Genomic DNA, 19,485 nt, shown 5'->3' with positions numbered 1-19,485 from the left:
TATGTATTTCATTCTAAAGATCTTTCTTAATATCTGATCATTGACTCCTGGACTGTTAGTTGAGACATCCAATACTCCACAGTAATTATCTCCATCAGTGTCACATTTCCCTCATGTTTAGCAGCTGACGTTTTACACTCTTAATTAGACAAACAATGTCTTCTTTACTCTGCTTATTAAACACTACCACAGATGGCATAGTTAACCTTTTAAAGACAGCCCTTAGTCTCTTCACAATCCTCACTCCTGTTACAGTGCATAGTGCTCCATAATTATGGCACAGCCTTGACCTTCGCTGAGTCTGTTGCCAGTGAGAAGCAGTAATTGAACAGTGGAGTCAAACCACCTGGTAGTCCATTTGTTCTCCATGTTAATTGTGAATGATAATTACATTCTCTCCTGATGTTGGCGGTGTTTCCTCTTCTGTTTGTATGCATACAGCCAATGGCTGCTGACGTATGTGCCTTACAGCGAAGTCAGACCAATAATGACTGAACAGCTTTGCACCCTCAGTGCCTGCTGATTAAAAATTAACCAAGAAATCAAGTCCCTTTTGCTCATTCTCACTGTTTAGCTCTTGAGACTGAGTCTGAGAGGCGCTATTTCAAATTCATTACCATTTGTCAGTCGGTGCCATACGGTGCTACATTAGACAAAGGTATTTAGGGGGACAGAATAACAGAAACATGTTTTATAAAAGCAGTGTTATTGCATTTCTGTTTGGTCTTCATAGAGAATGAATTTTCTTTGAGCAGCCTTTTCTGTCTGATTGACACGCAGAGAGTTTTAAATGACTAGAAGTAGAACTAAATAGCAGGCTACATTATTTTTGCAAAATTTAAAAGGGAATTAAATATTGAAGGAATGTTTTATTGCAGGTTTTAGACTGTTTTTAGTAATTATTGTCAACACCTTATTCTTAACATCAAATCATAAGACCAGCAGATCAAATTGATGGCTACAATTGGTGTGTTAATTTCATGTGTGTGTTCAATCAGCATTTGTTTTTCAACCTGCAAGATTACCTGGTCTAAAAAAAAGTGGAGGCCATTTCTCTGCCATGTTTGGAAGATTAGTGTAGACAGACACTAATCAACCACCAAGGAAGACCACAGTGATGGAAAGGATGAAAGAAAGATTCACATTCAAAATAGAAAAGAAGGAAGAGTGAGGCTGTAACGACAGGGACAGAGGCAGTGATATTCAGATAAAGAGGGAGAGATTATACTGAGTCTTCAGGAAATCAATTCAACTGCCTGCTCAGGTTTTCAATGAGCTTTGGAGCTTAGTGAACTGACAGTGAAGTCTTGACTCTGACTACAGTAATGCTATAGTCAAATACTTGATAATAAACCACAAGAAGATATTATGTGATCTGGATTCTGTACATTACATTGTGTACAAATCCTTGCTCCACTGAGCCTAAATTAATGAAATGTTTGTACTGATGTTCCCATCAGTGTTAAGCACAACTTATTATGCCATTACCCAGCAGGCTTGGCACTGATTTGGCTCAAATAAGGCCACTGGCTGTGTCTGGCTCCAACCTGCAGGCACCTTTCCAGCACACCAGAACCACAATCTGTCACCACCAGCCCTAACTCCTACACTAGTACAGTGCAACTATCCCCACCTCACCTGACAACCTCACCAGCCTTCATCCATCCCTCCTGCACCACACTCCACTATCCTGCCCTCAAACCCTCCATCCATCCTGATCATCCTGTCTCCCTGTGCGCTGCACTACGCTCTGCTTCCACCATGTTCTACTTCATCCATCATCTGCCTTTTCGATGGCAGATGTAAGCTTAAGATTACATCTGCCATCCTCCCCACCTCACCCCAGCCCCCACTTTATTGTACCATAACACAATATTAAAATGTCACAGCAGATGGAAAACAGTGAGGCTGTGTCTAGATATATTCATATTTAAACACAGAATAATACGAGAACTATTAGTGCATGATTCTAGCAGTATGTTCTCAGCTCTGTTAAAATGTATGACTATAATGTCAGGTATAAATTGTTTATGGAGGGACTGGGAGCTACCAGCTGTGTAATGATATATATACTGCATGGCTGAAAGGGCAATTCCACAAATTTTGACACCTTAAATTCTTTTTACAGGTCTTAGGAAATACTACTGCACATGTAGAAAAAAAGCGAAGCCTTTTGTGGCTCCAGGGGGAAGCTGTGTGAAGCCTGAAACTGCCTCAAGCAATGTCAGCTGAGATGGATGGGGGAGAAAACTACAAGTTTGTCAAAGGAAAAAATAAATCTGGGGGTGTGGAGTCAGAAAGAAGTGTGCTTACCAAGGGTCCATCTCAATTCTCTTAATTGCATCCATGTTTCTCTTGCGTCTTCTCCTTTGCATCTTAGTGCTGCCCTTGTATTATGTGAGCGGGAGGAGGGAAACATGATTTTATGTCCTTTATTTGAAGTGTCCAGTAACTAATTGCTTCCAATAAAGGGGTATGTCGGTCCATAAAAGACTTCCACAAAGGATGACCTCTTGTTTCCTCACTCATGTGCTCTCTAGGCAGCTTCATTGCTCCTCAGAGCAGGAATAACGACTTCTAGGTCAAGCAATGAGGAAGGAAGGATTTTTTGGGGGGAATTTGGATGTACCCCAGATCTCTGCAACTGCTGAGCTCTGTTTGGAGATAGCAGTCTAACCCCACATTAGTTGCTACTAACTTAGGACACCTGAATCTCTGACCTGAACGCTCTGTAGTCAAGTTGAATTTCTGGGTAATGTAGGTGCCAATGTAGGAAGATAGAAATATTTCTGGTTCTGCAGCATTAATTTTGGTACTTTTTTGTTCCATTGTGAGTCTGACAGCTATTTTAAATTGGTGGAATACTTTTATCCTTATACTTTTATTTTAATGGCAGCATTGTTGACAGACAAAATGAGTATTGACTTGTACTAATAACTGCGTACATATGTAAAAGCATTAAAAATGCATAGGCCGACAGTAATGACACAAGCAATAATCAGGGCTTTGATATAGATTGCAGCAGAAATGTAAAGTCCCGTAATATGTCAGCTCTATTCTGAAATCAAGTGCGATGCTCTTACCTACTTCTCAAACACTTCCTGACTGAGGCAAATTGTGGCTTAACGTCAATGCAGTGGACACTTTAACCTAATGCCTGCCAGAGCACAGGAATGTCCTCACCATACCCAAACACAATATTCCTTTGGTTTTATTCTCATGCACAGAACATTACAGACTTCTTGCTGTTTGACAACATTGAGCTTACCTTAGCTTCTTTTTTAGTGGGCATCTCATCTTAACGTATTCGTATTTGATCTAGTGTATTTTCTTCAATTCTAAAAAGTTGCCTAATTTTACAATTTGTCATATATTTATCAGCCCATATTCACTTGACAGCACAACAAAATAAATATAAAATTGTGACTGAGGTCTGTTTTATCCAGACATCGAAGCAGAGGTAAAGTACCAAACACACATGATTTATTTTCATATATATATATATATATATATATATAAATAAGAGCCTTACTTATTTCCTGTCTGTGAACCTAAAGGACTGCACAAGTGCACGGTTAAACTCTTTGTACTCCTGATGTTCTAAAAATACCTTTTTGTGCCACGCCTGCTCATGTTCATCATTATATGTCCTTCACTTTCCTTCTCTCACGTGATGTGTTTCTGTTTTGCAGTCAGTAACTAAATTAAAAATAGCCCCACTGTGACAAGGTTTTTGACAGTAAGAGAGCCTGCACTCCAGCTAATTCTTTGTTTGGGTTCTACTCCCAGCTCCCTCAGATGTCTTCTCTCTGTTGATGAGAGCAGTCTGCACTTTCATCTCCACTTTAGTTTGTCCCTCCATCTTTTAATTTGAATGTGCAATCTGGATTAGGGAGTGTGGAAAGAGTGTGTGTGTGTGTGTGTGTGTGTGTGTGTGTGCGCGTGTGTGTGCGTGCGTGCGTGCGTGCGTGTGTGTGTGTGTGTGTGTGTGTGTGTGTGTGTGTTGTCAGACTGAACATCAGTGAAGTTTGACTCCTGTTGGTGTGGGGTATTCAGCATCTATGCTTCAACATTCAGCTGCTTTATGCTGAAGTGCTTCTTGGTTCGTTCTTACTGGTTGTTTATCAGTTCTTGGCTCCTTTGAAAAAAGACAAAAACTCACTCACTGTTGCTATGCGACTGTTTAAAATGGTTTCAAACCAGTTTGAGGCCCTGTGATCTTTTGCTGGAATGATTCAATGTTGAAATCTCCACAACCATCAATACCCTGCTTGCTGAGTCTGAATGCTAAATGCATGACTGCCACACACAGTGTGAGGACACTTTTTTTTATTGAAAGCAAAGGCTAGAAGAAGCTGCAGGTAGGGGGGACACTCCTTTTTTGGTTTGTCTGTCCTTCATACCTGTTAGTGCTGATATTGCAGTCATTTAATACCTGACATTAACATGTACACACAAAAGTGACAAAGGATGGAACAAAATGAGCTCTAGAGAAGCAGTCTCCTCTAATTCAGCCATCAGAAAGGATGTTTCAGATGCTGCTGGATAATTAAACAAGCACTTGGCCTCAAGCATGCTGTGTGTGATGGGATGTGTGTCTGTTTCAGTCCCAGGCACATGCTCAAAATCAGCGGTTCAGTGACCTGTCAGGGTTCATATAATCATGTATTCTTCTTGTAGCTCAGCATTTCCTCTAAATTTAGATACTGTATGGGCTGATAAGTAAGGGCAAGTAGGCAACAGCTGGTTTTGATGTAAGCGATAACTATACTAAAACACATTGTGCAAAATCATTTATGATCTATGTTTATGTCTACATACATTAACCATATCCATCTAAAACCTAAAAAAATATCACCATGCAACTGATTTGGGATGCAAAGATTATAGCCAACACATATCCCCATCAAAATCTGTGGCTTTCTGGTTATCCTGCTCTTATCTTATATCTATATTTAGACAGTGCAGGCGACAGAGGGGATTGTGGTATTTTATTTGGGTCACCTTTTTAAGGTCATGCACACAACCAAACAGCAACATCTGAGAAATGATCTGGGTGTTTCTCTTGTGAAAAAAACCTAAATACTTTCCAGCTCTAATACTATATAATCACTACTATACTATATATAATAAGAATAGACCACCTGTAACTTGTACATACAAGTTTTCACATATAATGTGAGTCGTTTTACGTGTTTTTTTTTCTTTAGCTTTTCAAGTATATGTTATAAAATTTCCATTATCGTCCAAAGTTGTAAACATATGTCAGATGTACATACATCGCAGGGTGCACACATAAATGAGATGCACTGAAGGAGGTTTATGTATTTATACTCACAGCCTCAGAGAAAAATAGATAAGAGAGGGTAAGGACATTTCAGTTTGTCTAAAAAACAGAAAACCTTGATACATCACTGTTACTTCTCTGTGCCCTTGTGTTTTTAAAATGTTAAACTTTGTATTTGTCTTTCCATTAGCTCCATGTTAAAGATTAGATTTGGCTCTCTTAGCACTGACTCGTAATCATTTTTAGAAAATATTCTGCTGAAAAAAACTTTTCTTAGACTGAGAAGCATGAAATTAGGTGCTAGACTTACATTAGGACATTACCAGTGGTGAGAACTGCTAATGCACAACTTTTGCTGTTCATATCAGAATCTGTAATAAGAGATGTGGGTGAAACTGGCTGAGCCAGTCAAGTTCGTATGAGGACTTTGCGGATGTATTTATTAAATGAGAATGGTCAAATATATATGCATGTGAAAGGTGTTTCATTTATTTGCCTAATGTTTTATTAGGCAATAACAAGCAATTGTCAACACGTTTCCCTGTGGGTTGCGTTTCTACACCAACCTGGCCATCACAGAAATTGAGATTTGATATTGTTAGGAGTTGAATGAAAGCTAATGGTATCTAGAGGGGGGCAAAATACATGGTAGCTGATAAATGTAGTAAAAATCCATCTTCTTGGTGGCAGATGGGAAATAAGCATTTCCTTACACATACCTGATCCTTTCTGGAGAGTGAAGACATGCACTTTGGTTACCATAGTCATCCACGAAACCATCACTCTCTTTCATATTCACATTCACAGCCTCTGCAGCACCCGTGCTTTTCTATATACTCTTCAATATCCATCGTTTTCTTCATTTCATTCCCATCACCTCACTCCTGTGACGCAGTCTCAGCGGAATAACAGAGAACTGAAGGTCAGGGTTTCTTTTACCCCCATCTAATTTTGTTAGTGACCTCCCTAATGGATGAAGGAGAGACATTTACCCCCACCATTAGGTACAGAGAATGGAGATATTACGCTCTATAGGCACTTTCACAGTCTGAAAACAATGGAGATGAGGGTCGTCTCAAGTGGCAAGTGGGAATTTTGTGTGTGTGTTTTTAGGCTTCTTGCATTTCTTCTATTTTGCAGCGCGGAGTTCAGAGGATTGTGAGTGAAACCATGAAAGCTCTTTCTTTTAAGACATCAAAAGTGTGTTTTTTGAGAGGATATTTGAAAATGTTATTCATTCACTTAGCTCTGATAAGTTAATCCACATTAAGATTCTGGCAATGTCAATTCCTTACCGTCAACCAGAAAAAGGAGAACTAATTAGTCTTAGTTTCATTTAAATATGATCATACAAAAAATATAAGTAAGTTTAAAGCTTCCCACCAGAAAATCTAATAACCAGGTTATATTTAATCAGTATCAGCCTTCATGAACTCAGCATCAGTCAAGCTTTGTAAACAGTGTCCATGTTTTAAAATGTTTGGTGCCTGTCTGCAGAGCACGATCCTGTTTGTACATAATAAAAAGGCAGATTCTTTTTCTATGACGCTGCTCGGTGAAAGTCTCTAGATGTAAGTTATTCTCTACACAGGAACTGCTGGACTGCTTGTCCTGCTGGAAAAGGAGCATCTGAAATGTGCTCATGTATGGTTCTTTCTGTGTGATCACTGAGGGTGAAGGAGCAGGTGCACTGGCCTCCTGTAAGAAGAGGGACAGCGGATGAAATGAGAATGAAAAGGAGTAAAAGATAAAAGCCTGGATTTCTTTTCCCTCCTTTCAGATCAAGTGGCCGGGAAGTGATGGGAGATATTTCTTTAGGTTTCATGAATTCTACATTAATTCACCATGTCGCTGCCCATAGAGCTACTTTCTCCAAAGCGCGTGCGTTTCGACTGTCACACACGTGTCTGCCGTCACCAAACTTCAATAAATGAATGTATTAGCTTTTAATTTAGCTTTACAAAAGGCCTGTTCACAGTGTAAGTGCTTAACTTGGATTTATGCTCTTTTGGTAGCAAAACAACTACGTACGTGTGCGCGTCCCTCTTTTTGTACACATGCGTGTGCATCGTCATAAGCGCGCACTGTCCATATCCAAGCCCCTGCCTGCGTCGTGCAGCCTATTACGTTTGATCCATGCGGGGCTCCTGCACTTGGCGGACGGTCTCGGAGGGCAGGCGGTGCTGCGCTGCTGATGATGGTGATGATACCGTGGGGCTCAGTTCATCCTCCAGTGTTGGGCTGAAACAGTCTGGGATTCCTTCACTGATAGGTCGGCGATGCTCATCTCTCCCGGAGAGTGTCCCGGGGACAATAACGTGTCGAGGCACTCCGCTGTCCCTCCCTCTGCCCTCCTCCCCCCACGGAGGAAATAATCACACCGGTTGAGGACAGTTTGGCTTTTTGACAGAATGGCTGGCGCAAAGTGCCTTCTGAAAACGCCGAGGTGAGAGACTGCTTATTAATGCCATCAAATAAGAAAACCACATGTCGATGAGCGCATCTTTTTATTCAGATATTTTTTATTAAGTGCATCTACTTAATGGTGGTTTAGATGTTTTTATTGTGCTCCTACATTTTTTCTTCTAGCATCTCCATTCCGGCTTTGTAGTATTTTAGACATCGTTACCAAAGCGCTGGAATAAAGTGAGTGTGAAGCGTCAATGTGCCGTATCTGTTGTGATGTATTGGATCAAAGCGTAGTGGTTTTCTGACTGTGCAAAGTGGCAGGTTGCGTTTGGTGTAAAAAGCGCACCAAAACCATGCGGGGTGTTGCAGTAAAGCGCCTTTCACAGCAGACTGTCAGTGTAGGTAACAAGATGTTTCAGCTTCTTGGCTGAAACATCACTAATGTGTGACAGTGAGGAAAAGTGGACAGCAGTTGCGACTGGGATAGAAGTGTATTTTCACACTTAGGGATGGTTTTAACCAGCTTTGGTCACAGAAGGTCCGGAGAATCACACTAGATTACAACAGGGGGGCCAGCTGTCCTTGAAAGCCCATTCCAGGGGTTAATTGTGTCTTCACATCAGGTTGATGACTGGTGGCTACCTGGGGCCCCGGGAGCACGAGAGCGCATCCTGTCAGTCATCACCGTGTCGTGATGGAAAGGTCGTTAAGCGCACAGATTAGAAAGGAGGTCGTGCGTGACAAATCTATGCCGCTGGTCTTTCTCAATTTTATGCGCGCAAATCACAGAGCAGCGTTTGCATCCACGCCACAGACGCAGTATTTTTTTATTAAACCACTATTCATCATTTGTATTTTTTTTTTTACAGTGCCCTGCCAGTTTACTGCAAGCATCCAATTATTCACCGCAGAATCATTGTCTCTCTGTGTGTGTGTGTGTGTGCGCGCGCGCGCGTATATTCAGCAGCCTATTTAAAACACATCATACCCACTTATTTTTTTCAACGTGTCCTGCCATTCACAGCAAACATACTGTATATAGATACAGTTGTGTGATCCCTTAAGGCGTTCAAAATGGAGCAATTTTTGTTTTGAAATATGTGGATTACAGGAAAAAAACAGCTGCTCCTATTTAAATATGCATCCCCAACCTCTTTATTTTCCTAAATTGATCCTCATTAATGCCATTCCAGATAAGCTTCAGTTTGGCTTATCTCACTGAAAGCATGCACAGAGGATCATGATGCCTTCCTGGGATTTCTGAGTTTGCTATGTTGTTTTTAGACCAGTCTGACTGACATTCCCATCACTCCAGTTTAGTGAATAAGTTTGTTTATTGCACCAAATGAAGGTCACATGTTGTGTTTCTCTGCCCTGCTTTAATCTTCTGTCACCATTACTATCAAAGCATAATTTAATGGTTTGACATAGAGTTTTTTAGACTTTGCTTTGTTGCCTTGGGTATCTGTTTGATATTGACTTGTTTTCCTATAGAGAAATTGGAAACTGGCTGTAAGGTCCCCTGAACACACATTTCTGCACTTTGTGTAATGAGTCCAACATGCCTGAAGCTTTGCATTCCCTCTAAAGACAGTACGTGTCATGAGTATTTTTAGTGTGTTCCCTAAATACACTTTTTCACTACAATGACTTCCCATAAATAACACTGTGATTAAAGAAAGTGTTGATGTCCAAAGGCCAACATGCAATATTCTGCGCTCTTCAATAAATGATGAGAGCCGTCACCTTGGCTGGCCATAAACGGGTGAATTCTCTTAAGTGCAACATGGGGCATTAGCAGCTGCCCTGACCTTGGTAGTCTGGGAATGATCTAAGTGAAAGATTTAAGTACTGAGCTCAGAACAGTGTAATAATTCTCCTGCCTGACAATAGCTGTCTGGCTAATTCGTCGGAAGAGTGCCACAGCTGTACAGTACAAACAAACGTGACAGGCAATAGACTGTTTCCGTCAGACCAGAGATAAGTCTGTTCCCAGACTTATTTAAAAAAGGAGGTGTTGAGCGTTTGACAAGAACTTGCTCTGACAAAGTCAACTCTGCGCCCTTTTTGCCTTGCAGTAACTTCCAGTCGTCTGCCATGTTTGAAGGCTCGGAGTCTGTCGAGGTGGAGGGAGGGAGCACAGACAGCACCGTGGCCTCGTCCATCAGCGCCTGTAAGAAGGTAAAAACAGGACTGTGTCATGTGTGTTTGTGTTGGGATGGAAGTGTGTATCTGCCCACCTGTGTCCCTCTCTGTCTGATGTATGACCCCTTGTCGAACACTTTTTGTCTTTTTCTCTGTTCATGTGGCTGTGCACCTGTGTGTCACATGTCTCCTCCTCAGTCTCTTTTTGTGTGTTTTCAACAGTGCAACAGATTTTCATTTCCTCCTCCAGGGTACCAGTGACACCCTGGGGTTGTGTAATAAGGCCCTCAGATCAGCCCAGTAGATTTATCATCTCAAAGTGCCAGACACAGGAGGAGAAACCGTGCAGATCAGCAGGCTGGAGGGGAAGCTAGATTGAATTTTTGTTTAACGTGTGTTGATCTTTTGGTGTTTGTGTCTGCCTTGCTATATGTGCGTGTGCAGGTAAACTCGCCCGTGTGTGTGTTCCTAATTAACCTACCACTCAGGATCTCAACTGACTTCCTGTGGAGTGTCCTGTAGAGGCATAAGGTGACATCTCTCTTAAATTTGGGCCTCGAGCTGCCCTAACCGGTGCAACCTTTAATACAGTCGCTCTCAGTGAGATCAGCTGAGCCTACGTCACCTTTACCTGGCCGAGAGCCTGCACAGATGGTCTGTTCCTGAGGGTGCAAGCATAAGGGGGCATGATTGTAACTAAAAATACACAGTGAGAATGAACAACACGCACGCAGTGTCTGTCATGTCAAAGTATTTACATAAGAATGATCATATTTATAGCATGTAAATGTAATCTTTTATTTCCTGCACTTGTTTGAAATATCGTTCTTTTATACATAGAAACAGTCTGCCTTTTTCCTTTACAATTAAAGAAATAAATATAAATATATCATCATAAATTGGGGGAATGTTTATTTTTTTCTATGAATTGTAAATAAATTAGCATTTAATTTAGTGATTATCAAAGCAGCAAAGTCAATAGCCTGTGACAAATGAGAAAATCAGTCAGCAAGACCCTTGTCTGTCATTGACAAAGTCAGCATAGGTTTCATCCTAAAGGCTTCAATGTCACTGTAGGGAGGAGACAGTAACCATCATATATATAATGCACAGCGTCTCTTTAGCTGACAGGTTATTGATTCTGTGCCGTGGACACGTTTCCTGAAATAAAGCTTCTGGAGAAAGCTCAATTGATGCCACTGGCAGATGAAAGTGAATGGGTGACTCAGGTTTTTGTATGGACTCATATGTTCCGTGTGTGCCTGCGTTCAGTGCAGCTGTACCTGAGCAGGGTTTATCTGTGTGCTGCAGGTGCTGGGCAGTAACAGTGTGCTGGACTCGTCGGAGTACTGGCTGAGGAACGAGAAAGCTCTCTGCAGACTGGGCCTGCTGGATGAAGACACAGAGGGCAGCTGCTTCATGGTGAGTAGCATACTGTGGATGATGAAACATGCACAACGCTTTTGGCAACAAAGATGGACCATCTCTAGTGTAGAGTCTTAAAGCTGCAGGTGACATGTTTGGGGCCTCAAATGAAAGTGAGGTAACAGTGTGAGGCAAAAAAAGATGTCAGAGGGCAACTAAAAATATTACTCTCTGTAGTCCGTCTCCACTGAGTGTCTTTTAGGCATGGAGATCATGCAGATTGATGATGCTTATTTGCTGCTATGTATTTGACAGTTTTTGATTTGTTGTTTGCATTGTAATGTGTTGACAAAATGGCAGTGCTGTCATGACTACAGTATTGCAACTGTAAGATATCACTTCATTCAACTTTTCTCTAAAAATCTACATACAGTTACAGTTCAGAAATATACATTTTGTATTTGCACATCATTTTGACTGATTATATAATTTATATGATATTAAAACAGAAATATCAATGATTTTACAGTAATGTGCAGCAACAGCTTGTGCATGACGTTACTTGGAATGGTAGAGCTGATGTTACATGTAAATATACCTGAATATCTGTAATATTCCCAGTGTAATCGTGGTCTCTCACAGTCGGCCACTTTGCAGCTCTACTGCAGTAGTTGGTGCTGAGAGAGTGCCATAACAGCAGATGAAACTCCTGCTTTTGCTGACCCATTGTGTTTTGAATTCTCAGCTTGCTGCAGTGATGCAGACATGTAGTTCAAGGGTGTGTCAGTCCACTATGGTATCACGGTTGTAGCTACAGGTGCAACAGGGCACACATCTGTTGAATCTTCTAGATAAAACTGCTTTTCAGCATGGTCTTATGTTACTCTTAAAGCGCCTTGCTCACATGCTCAATGCAATGATGCAATTGAATAATCAGCTTAAATGACTATTGATTAGTTCATAAATGAAAAATCTGTAAATATTATTACTTCTGATGTTGCCAGTCAGTGTTGATGCTAAATTTTAATTGATTTTTCCAATTGCTTATTGTTGCCAGTTCTGTGAATGAAAAGAAGGATTTGGTTTGTGTTTTCCATTCTTGAAATGAAATGGAAAAGTCTTATTTTTTCTTCTGTTAGTGGAATTTCATTCTCACATTATGAACTATTCAGTTTCATTTTGCTGTTCCACAGTTTTGCCTTAATACATACAAATTCAACAAATTATACAACCTTTTTACCCACAACAACCTGGGTTTAGGTTAACATGTTTTAGAATGGTATTTACTAAACAAACAACCAACGGTTTACACATTTTGCCAAAATTAAATTAGGGTTGCAGCGTAATTTTCCTAAAGGTTGTCATGTTGTACAACAGCAGGCAGTGTCAGGGCATAAGAAACAGTTTGAATCAAAAAGTGGCAAATGGGACAACAATGAACTTAAAACACATACATGGATTTCAAATAAGAAATGATATTTAAAAAGAAAAAAAGCAGAAAATCGTCAATGCAAATATCTCTGTTTTCCAAAACATTTGTTATAGAATTTGACATTTAGTGAGGATGTTCTGGGCGCAGAGTTTGGATTACTAAAAACATCAGGCGAAGACGTCAAGAGAATAGACAAAAAAAAGAAAAAGCCTTTTAGCTGCTGAGGACTTAATCCTCTTTGTCACCCAATGCTGATTCTTCGTCTTTGATCACTCATTCATTTAAAATTGCAACTTGGCCATGAATTCAGGTTTTATATCTCTCACTGATTAAAAGCCACCAGCTTTTTTTGACCTTGCTTAAGTGTCCTTAGTGGGCATTTAAATTAAGTACCTGTAATAGATCTTTTTAATAACATATTCCCCCACACCTCAGTGATAGCCTTATAATAAGTCTGAATATCAGATCAGTAAAAATATATATATATTTTCTACATGTATGTGTCCCTCATGCAATTTCTTGGTCCTACATCTAGAGCAGCACTATGACCTTTACCTCACTGAGCTGATGAACGTGAACCAGATTTAATTGCAACTATCATAAGAGTTTTCAAACTTTAGGGTTAGGGTTTCTGGCTAAATGATGCAGTTTGTCCTCACCACAAATTTGTACCTTAAGCAAGAGCTACTTCTTATTTTTAATTCCGGCCCTGTTTTATGCAGAGTTAATGCCACTAACACACAAATTGTTTTGACATTTTTTCCAAAACTCCTCCCCAAAACAGCCCTCAAGTGTTGGATAATGATTACCAAGGTAACAGTAATTCAGCAAACAGAACTGTTCTCACACACGTGTCGCACTTTGCAAGTGTGAGCAGCCGAGTACTGAATTGAATGTTCCTGAAACCCTCAGGCACCAGATGTATTATCGCAGACAAGATGTACCCAGAGCTCAAACAACTTTGTGGGAGTTCTTTGCAAAATGTCTGTTTATTTTGTTTACCATTACAGGTTTATGGAGTCAATTAACATTTGGTGGATTTCTGCCCAGAAATAGTTCTTTATAGAATATGCAGGAGATTGCACCGCATTAGTTTTCCTCCTTATTGTTCTTCACTTGAAATGCTGTATGTAGTGGGCATCTCAAGCCCCCGCTCTACCTGATTTTGGGATTATGCATACAGTTTGATCTTCATTGTTCTCTTGTGAAGTGTAAAAACAAAAGCAGCTCTGTCTTTGCAGATTTTGGGCAAACAGTTATTTGTTTTCTTTACTTTGCGTCTGTTTTGCATGAATCAAAGTTAACTTTATTGCAAGTGCAAACAGATGCGGCCTGTCCTCCCCACAGCATCGCTCTCGGACTTGGACGTGACAAATTGCTCCTTTGACTCTCAGTTCTCCATTCGGCTTTTCTGTGGCTTACACGGTCAATCAATCAAACAGGAGCCTGTAATTGATAACGCTGGGTGTGAAATAAATTCTCCTGTGCTGCCGTGAACTGTTCAGGGAGGCAGAAAGAAGGCCGAGTGTGGAAAACAGAGAGAAGGAGAGAAAAGACAGAGAGCAGGGTGAAAAAATGAACAGTGATCCAGAGAAAATGAGGAGTAGCCACAAATCCACAAACTCGGGAAACTATGTCAGTGGAGGGTTATACAAAAAGACACAGACCACAGGTAATGAAGAGAGGATGTTTTGTTTTTCTTGGCTTGGCCTTTTTTTTTTAGCTTTAATTGAGCAAAGCAATTAGTTTGGGGGGGGGGGGGGGGGTGTTAAAAAATCATGGCTGTCATTTTACTAGAAGCTGGCTATTCAGGAATCAATTTTTGATATTCCAAATTAACCCAAAATGGCCCATCAGGTTGAGTGTTCTAGCAAACGTTTACAAGAAAAGATTCAGTGTTTACATATTCAGGAATAGTCCAAAATAGTGAGTGAGGGAGGGAAGGCCAAAAATGAAATAAAATGTGAATGCTCTGGATTTTGTGCGTTTCGCTCCATCACCTACCTCTGACTGCATCATGTTGTCACCTTTGATCGCTCACTCATGTTTTAATGCATGAAGTTACGGAGAAGTGTCTTGTTGCTCTGATAGTCACACTGAATTATATCACACCCCTGAGATATTTGACAGAGTGAGCATTATGATGAGGAATATTGCTCCTTGTATTAATATATATATACATATATATGTATATATATATATTAATACAAGGAGCAATCTTGTATGTACACATGTATATTGTTTTTACGAAGCAAATAGTTAATCCCTATGTATCTTATTTACATATTGCATTTCCTTTTAGTGATGTATTTATTCAGCTTATGTGAGTATGCACTTTAATTTAAGACTGACTGACACATTCTGAAAAGAAAGAAGAAAACGAAGCAATAAAAGTCAATATGATGAACAAAAAGACCAAACCAGGAGGGAATGTTTTTAAAACCTGCATATAAGAATAAAATGGTGAAAGCAGAAGTCAGTGAATCCAATATATTTTGTAAGAACGTGCCCAGTTTGTCAATGCAGAAAATCTGCTTTTTGATCAGAACCATTCAGGGAAGTACAAGTAAACCTACAGTGTCCCTCTCCAACACTGTCCATTCCCCTCTCTGTCTTCCTGCTTTGAGACCTGTTTTCCCAGGAGGAAAGTGATCCATTCATCACCAGATTCAAACACTTCACACTCACGTAGTGTGCTGTGCCCTGACCTGTCCCTTCCTGGCACAGGGAGAGGGAGAATAAAATAAATATGCCATTAGCCACAGCAGGAGCACTAACTTACAGCAGGATCAGAGCAGGAAGAGAAATGTTCTCCTTCCTTTTAGAGCTGAACCTCTCCTTTTCACAATTTACTTCCTGACATTATGAGAGCCTACAGTCTGTGTTGCAAGGTTGTTGTCTGAATTAAAAGTTTGGTTCTTAAAAGTAGATGCCCTCTTCTGGGTAGTACTGCTTCTTACGTTTTATTAAAAGTGAGTATCTTTGGACAAAATGTGGAAAAATGGAACATCTATAGTGCAGCCAAGACTGGATGATTCTGCTTGGAGACCACAACACAAGAGGGAGGTGAGAGGGCCTAGTCCAACCCCCCTTATCAAATTCTTTTGACATACAGTATTTTTGGTTAATTTTAGGAAAATCTAGTTAGCAATACAAACCATGCATGAGTAATATCAACTGATTCAGAAGTCAGATAAAGCAGAGGCTTGTCCTGAGGAAGTTTTATATTTTGAGCATTTTTTTCCTTTACTGTACAGTTGTTAGTGTAGTGCAGGAAACAAAGAAAAAGTGAGGGCTAAGATGTGCATCAAAGGTCTCCTGCTGGAAACACTGCAGTAATATGATGCAGTATTTAGCCTAACCACAGCATTTGAGTTTTTAATTGTGTTGTAGCATTTTTTTAATCAATAAATTTATAATTAATAACGTTGCCACAAAGTAATTACCACACTGTGCAACTGAGGCCTGTGGACGTCTGGGGCCCCAGGGCAGTCGGTTAGCTGTTGGTGCACCCTATGTAATAACCTGTATTTATGTATAAATCTGTGTTAAAATTTGGTCAGAGCTTCAGCAGAGTTGCAACTATGAACAAATTCAATTTTCAATAATAACAATTTTTTTCTCACCCATGCTGAATACATCATTCAAACATTCACAGTGCAGGTTGAGGAAAAAATATGTGAAGCCCTGGACTAACTAAGCTAGTTACAGTTAGAAGTTTGCAAATCAGGGAAACACCACTGGAAGTAAAACATTTTTTGTCAGAGTCAAAGAACCATCTCTTGATGCAAAATAGGTTTAATAAAAAACAAACAGTTTAACTTTATTTTAATTCTTGTACATAGAAAGAGCTTAGTGAACTGGCGATTCTGATTCTGATTACTGTATTGTACAGTAATGTAGGGTAAGTACTTGAATAAATGCAGTTAGGCAGTATCCACTGGGAAAGAGGAAAGTACAGTAGCTTCTGTTGAAATAAACACCATAAAATGGCACCAGGATGAATAGTGTAGTAAGTGAGTCTACATGTACTTTCCTAAATCAAAGATGCTAAGTTATTCAAACACATCTCATTTCATATTCTCATGATCACACTGAGCATTAAAACATTGTGAAAAACACCGTGACAAAAACACATCTTAGCACTTCTCCAAATGTGAAATCAACACATTAAAATTCATGTATTTCAGAGGCGTCTACCAATCGTCTGCTCGTCACCTGCTGTTCATCATAGTCCTTTGGAGTTTTTTGTTCTTATATGAGCACATTCAAATATTTATGTCCTTAGTTACTGATATATTCATGATACTTTGATGAATATATATATACAAAATTATTGACCCATGCAGGAATGTATATACTTCCTGCAACTACCATACAACCACTGCCTTGAATATTTTTCATATCATATCCATACTGTTAATGTGAGAAGCACCAGGACAGCATGAGCATCTTAACACACTCTGTGGCCTCGGGCTCCAAGCTGAGCAACTCACAAACACTAATTGTATGAGTGGATAAGTGGGTGTGTGTTTGATATTCACTACCCGTTATGCTGCATATGTCCTATGTCTTACAGCAATAGAAAGGAGCAATCATTGATCAGTGTGATCATTTTCACACCTGTATTCAAGGATGGTACAGTACATCCTTGAGTATCTACATTTTACTACTAGAGGACGCAGCTGAGTCAGAAGTCAGAAGCCTGGACAACCTCAGTGTGCAGCAGGTGGAATGTCATCATATTTTCCCATTATGCTTCATGAGCAGCTGATGGTTTGCCATATTATCAGCATATACTGTCATTTATGAACACAAAATAAGGCTGTTTACTGTCAGTCACCACCAGCATGTCTGGTCTTGACGCCTGCATAGCTGTGTAGCTTATGGGTCCCATCATAAAATTAATATGGTTGTCACTGTCACTGTCATTGAGCCTTTAGGTTGTTTCCCCCCAAAATATTGTTTGTATTAAATTGAACTTCCAATGTATCATAGCTTCAGTTTCCAGCCATAGAGATAAGTGCAAGCACTAGTAGAGTGGGAAATGGTAACTTTCAGCAGATGCGTTATAGCGACAGAGGATGATAATAGTAACAGAGGTAAATGAGCTTAGTTACCGGTAGAAGCTCATATATGAGCTCACTGCCTGGGGTGCTCTAATTTTATATTACTGATCTACCTGCTGCCCAAACCAATCAGTATTTCAATAATGCTTTCAATTTATTTAATTGACCATACACAGAACAACCATACAGTAATATTAAGAACTATATATGCAGTATAAAAATATTTTGTTTCATGTCATGAAAAACTGCAAATAATATTAATAATATTGGTATTAACTTAAAAAAAGAGTCACAGTTAAAGAAAAAAAGGAGACAGAAGGAGCATGAGCAGCAGCAGCTGTGTGTGGGAGGATCAGAGTAGTGAGCAGAGAGGGGTGGCTGCTAAGGACAAATGAAGCTTTGATGGACAAAAGGAGACTCAAATGTTTATAATATAGCTTCTTATATTGATCATGTCTGGGTGCATAGTATTGTATTGAAACTTTGGCTCTGCATAAGCTCTATTTGTGTGTGTGTGTGTGTGTGTGTGTGTGTGTGTGTGTGTGTGTGTGTGTGTGTGTGTGTGTGTGTGCGTGCGTGCGTGCGTGCGTGCGTGCGTGCGTGCGTGCGTGCGTGCGTGCGTGCGTGTGTGTGCGTGTGTGTGCGTGTGTGTGTGTGTTGTAGAAAGAAAGAACTCTGCCTGGCTGACAGTTTTGTGTAGCCAAGGCCAAATAGGATTTTATACATAATTTGGGATAATTGAACCCGTGTATGTGTGTGTTTCCCTGCGTTGTAAGCACTTTGTACACACACACACACACACACACACACACACACACACACACACACAGACTCTGCCTTCAACAACAACCAAACATAGTGTGGTTGAATTTGTTCTGTGGATCAACTGAGCAGTAAAATGACATAATATTTCCTAAACTAACTAACTATTACCATCCCTACAAACAACAACACTGATACCGAGCTTACACTTCTACAGATCAGTCTTTGTCAACAGCTGACCAAACTCCATCTGCTGGTGAAATAAAAGTGTAATAGGGTTGTTTATATGCTAGTATGTCTTGAGTTGGAACTGTTTCTATCAAATTACTGTTTCCAAAGTTGCTGACAGGACAAACAGCAGCATATAACCTTTTTATCTCACTGTGTAGGAATGAAATGGTTTTCTCTTTAGAGAGACTGCCTAGAATGCTCTTCGTGTTAGCTTGCAGATATCCTGGTCAGTCCTCCACGTTTTTCTCATTCACGTTTTTCTGAAGGTAAAACTAAAACATGCCCTGCTCTGTTGCTGCCGGTCACCTCTAAAGCCAGTTTGGTCCTAGAGGTCCATTAGCACAGGTGGTCAGCGTCACCCTGAGTTTCACTTTGGTTGACTAGGCTGATGTTGAGCACAGCTGTAAATTTCCATGAGCTGAGCGCCTAGTGATGCGAGAAAGCTTGGAGAGACATCGAAATCTCTGCTGTAGCTGCAGCTGGGACACAACTTAATGGAATGAGAAAATACCATTTATGTAAAGGATGTTGAAAGCAAGGTAACATAATGTTGTACAGCCCCATAAAGTCATACTTAGGACGCTTGACTGGATAAGACACCAGTATTTAAATTTTTATATTGATTCTGATCTCAGATTCAGACTTCGGTTGGCAGATACATGAGTCCAAATGAAGCCTATTATGTTCTGTGCTTGCTGGATGTGTTAATAAGCAACAATTGGCTATTAAAGTCGACTTAAATTGTAATGTTATTTCTTACAGCTTGTTTCTGCTGCTCCCAAGTG

The 19,485-nt window shown here is 40.1% G+C and overlaps 1 protein-coding gene across 1 annotated transcript in view; it reads left to right on the top strand.

The window, feature by feature from the left end:
• Positions 1 to 7,698: 7,698 nt before the first annotated feature.
• Positions 7,699 to 19,485, top strand: part of sphkap (SPHK1 interactor, AKAP domain containing) — a 27,377-nt gene continuing 15,590 nt past the window's right edge. The window contains exons 1-3 of the mRNA XM_026318575.2: positions 7,699 to 7,733; positions 9,775 to 9,877; positions 11,153 to 11,263. Of these exons, the coding sequence (XP_026174360.1) occupies positions 7,699 to 7,733; positions 9,775 to 9,877; positions 11,153 to 11,263 (249 nt within the window). The remainder of the gene's footprint in view (positions 7,734 to 9,774; positions 9,878 to 11,152; positions 11,264 to 19,485) is intronic.

The sequence above is a fragment of the Mastacembelus armatus genome, chromosome 13 (genome assembly GCF_900324485.2).
Source record: "Mastacembelus armatus chromosome 13, fMasArm1.2, whole genome shotgun sequence".
Taxonomy (NCBI): Eukaryota; Metazoa; Chordata; class Actinopteri; order Synbranchiformes; family Mastacembelidae; genus Mastacembelus; species Mastacembelus armatus.
Note: the sequence above shows the minus strand (reverse complement) of the source record. Positions and strands in the feature narration are given on the sequence as shown.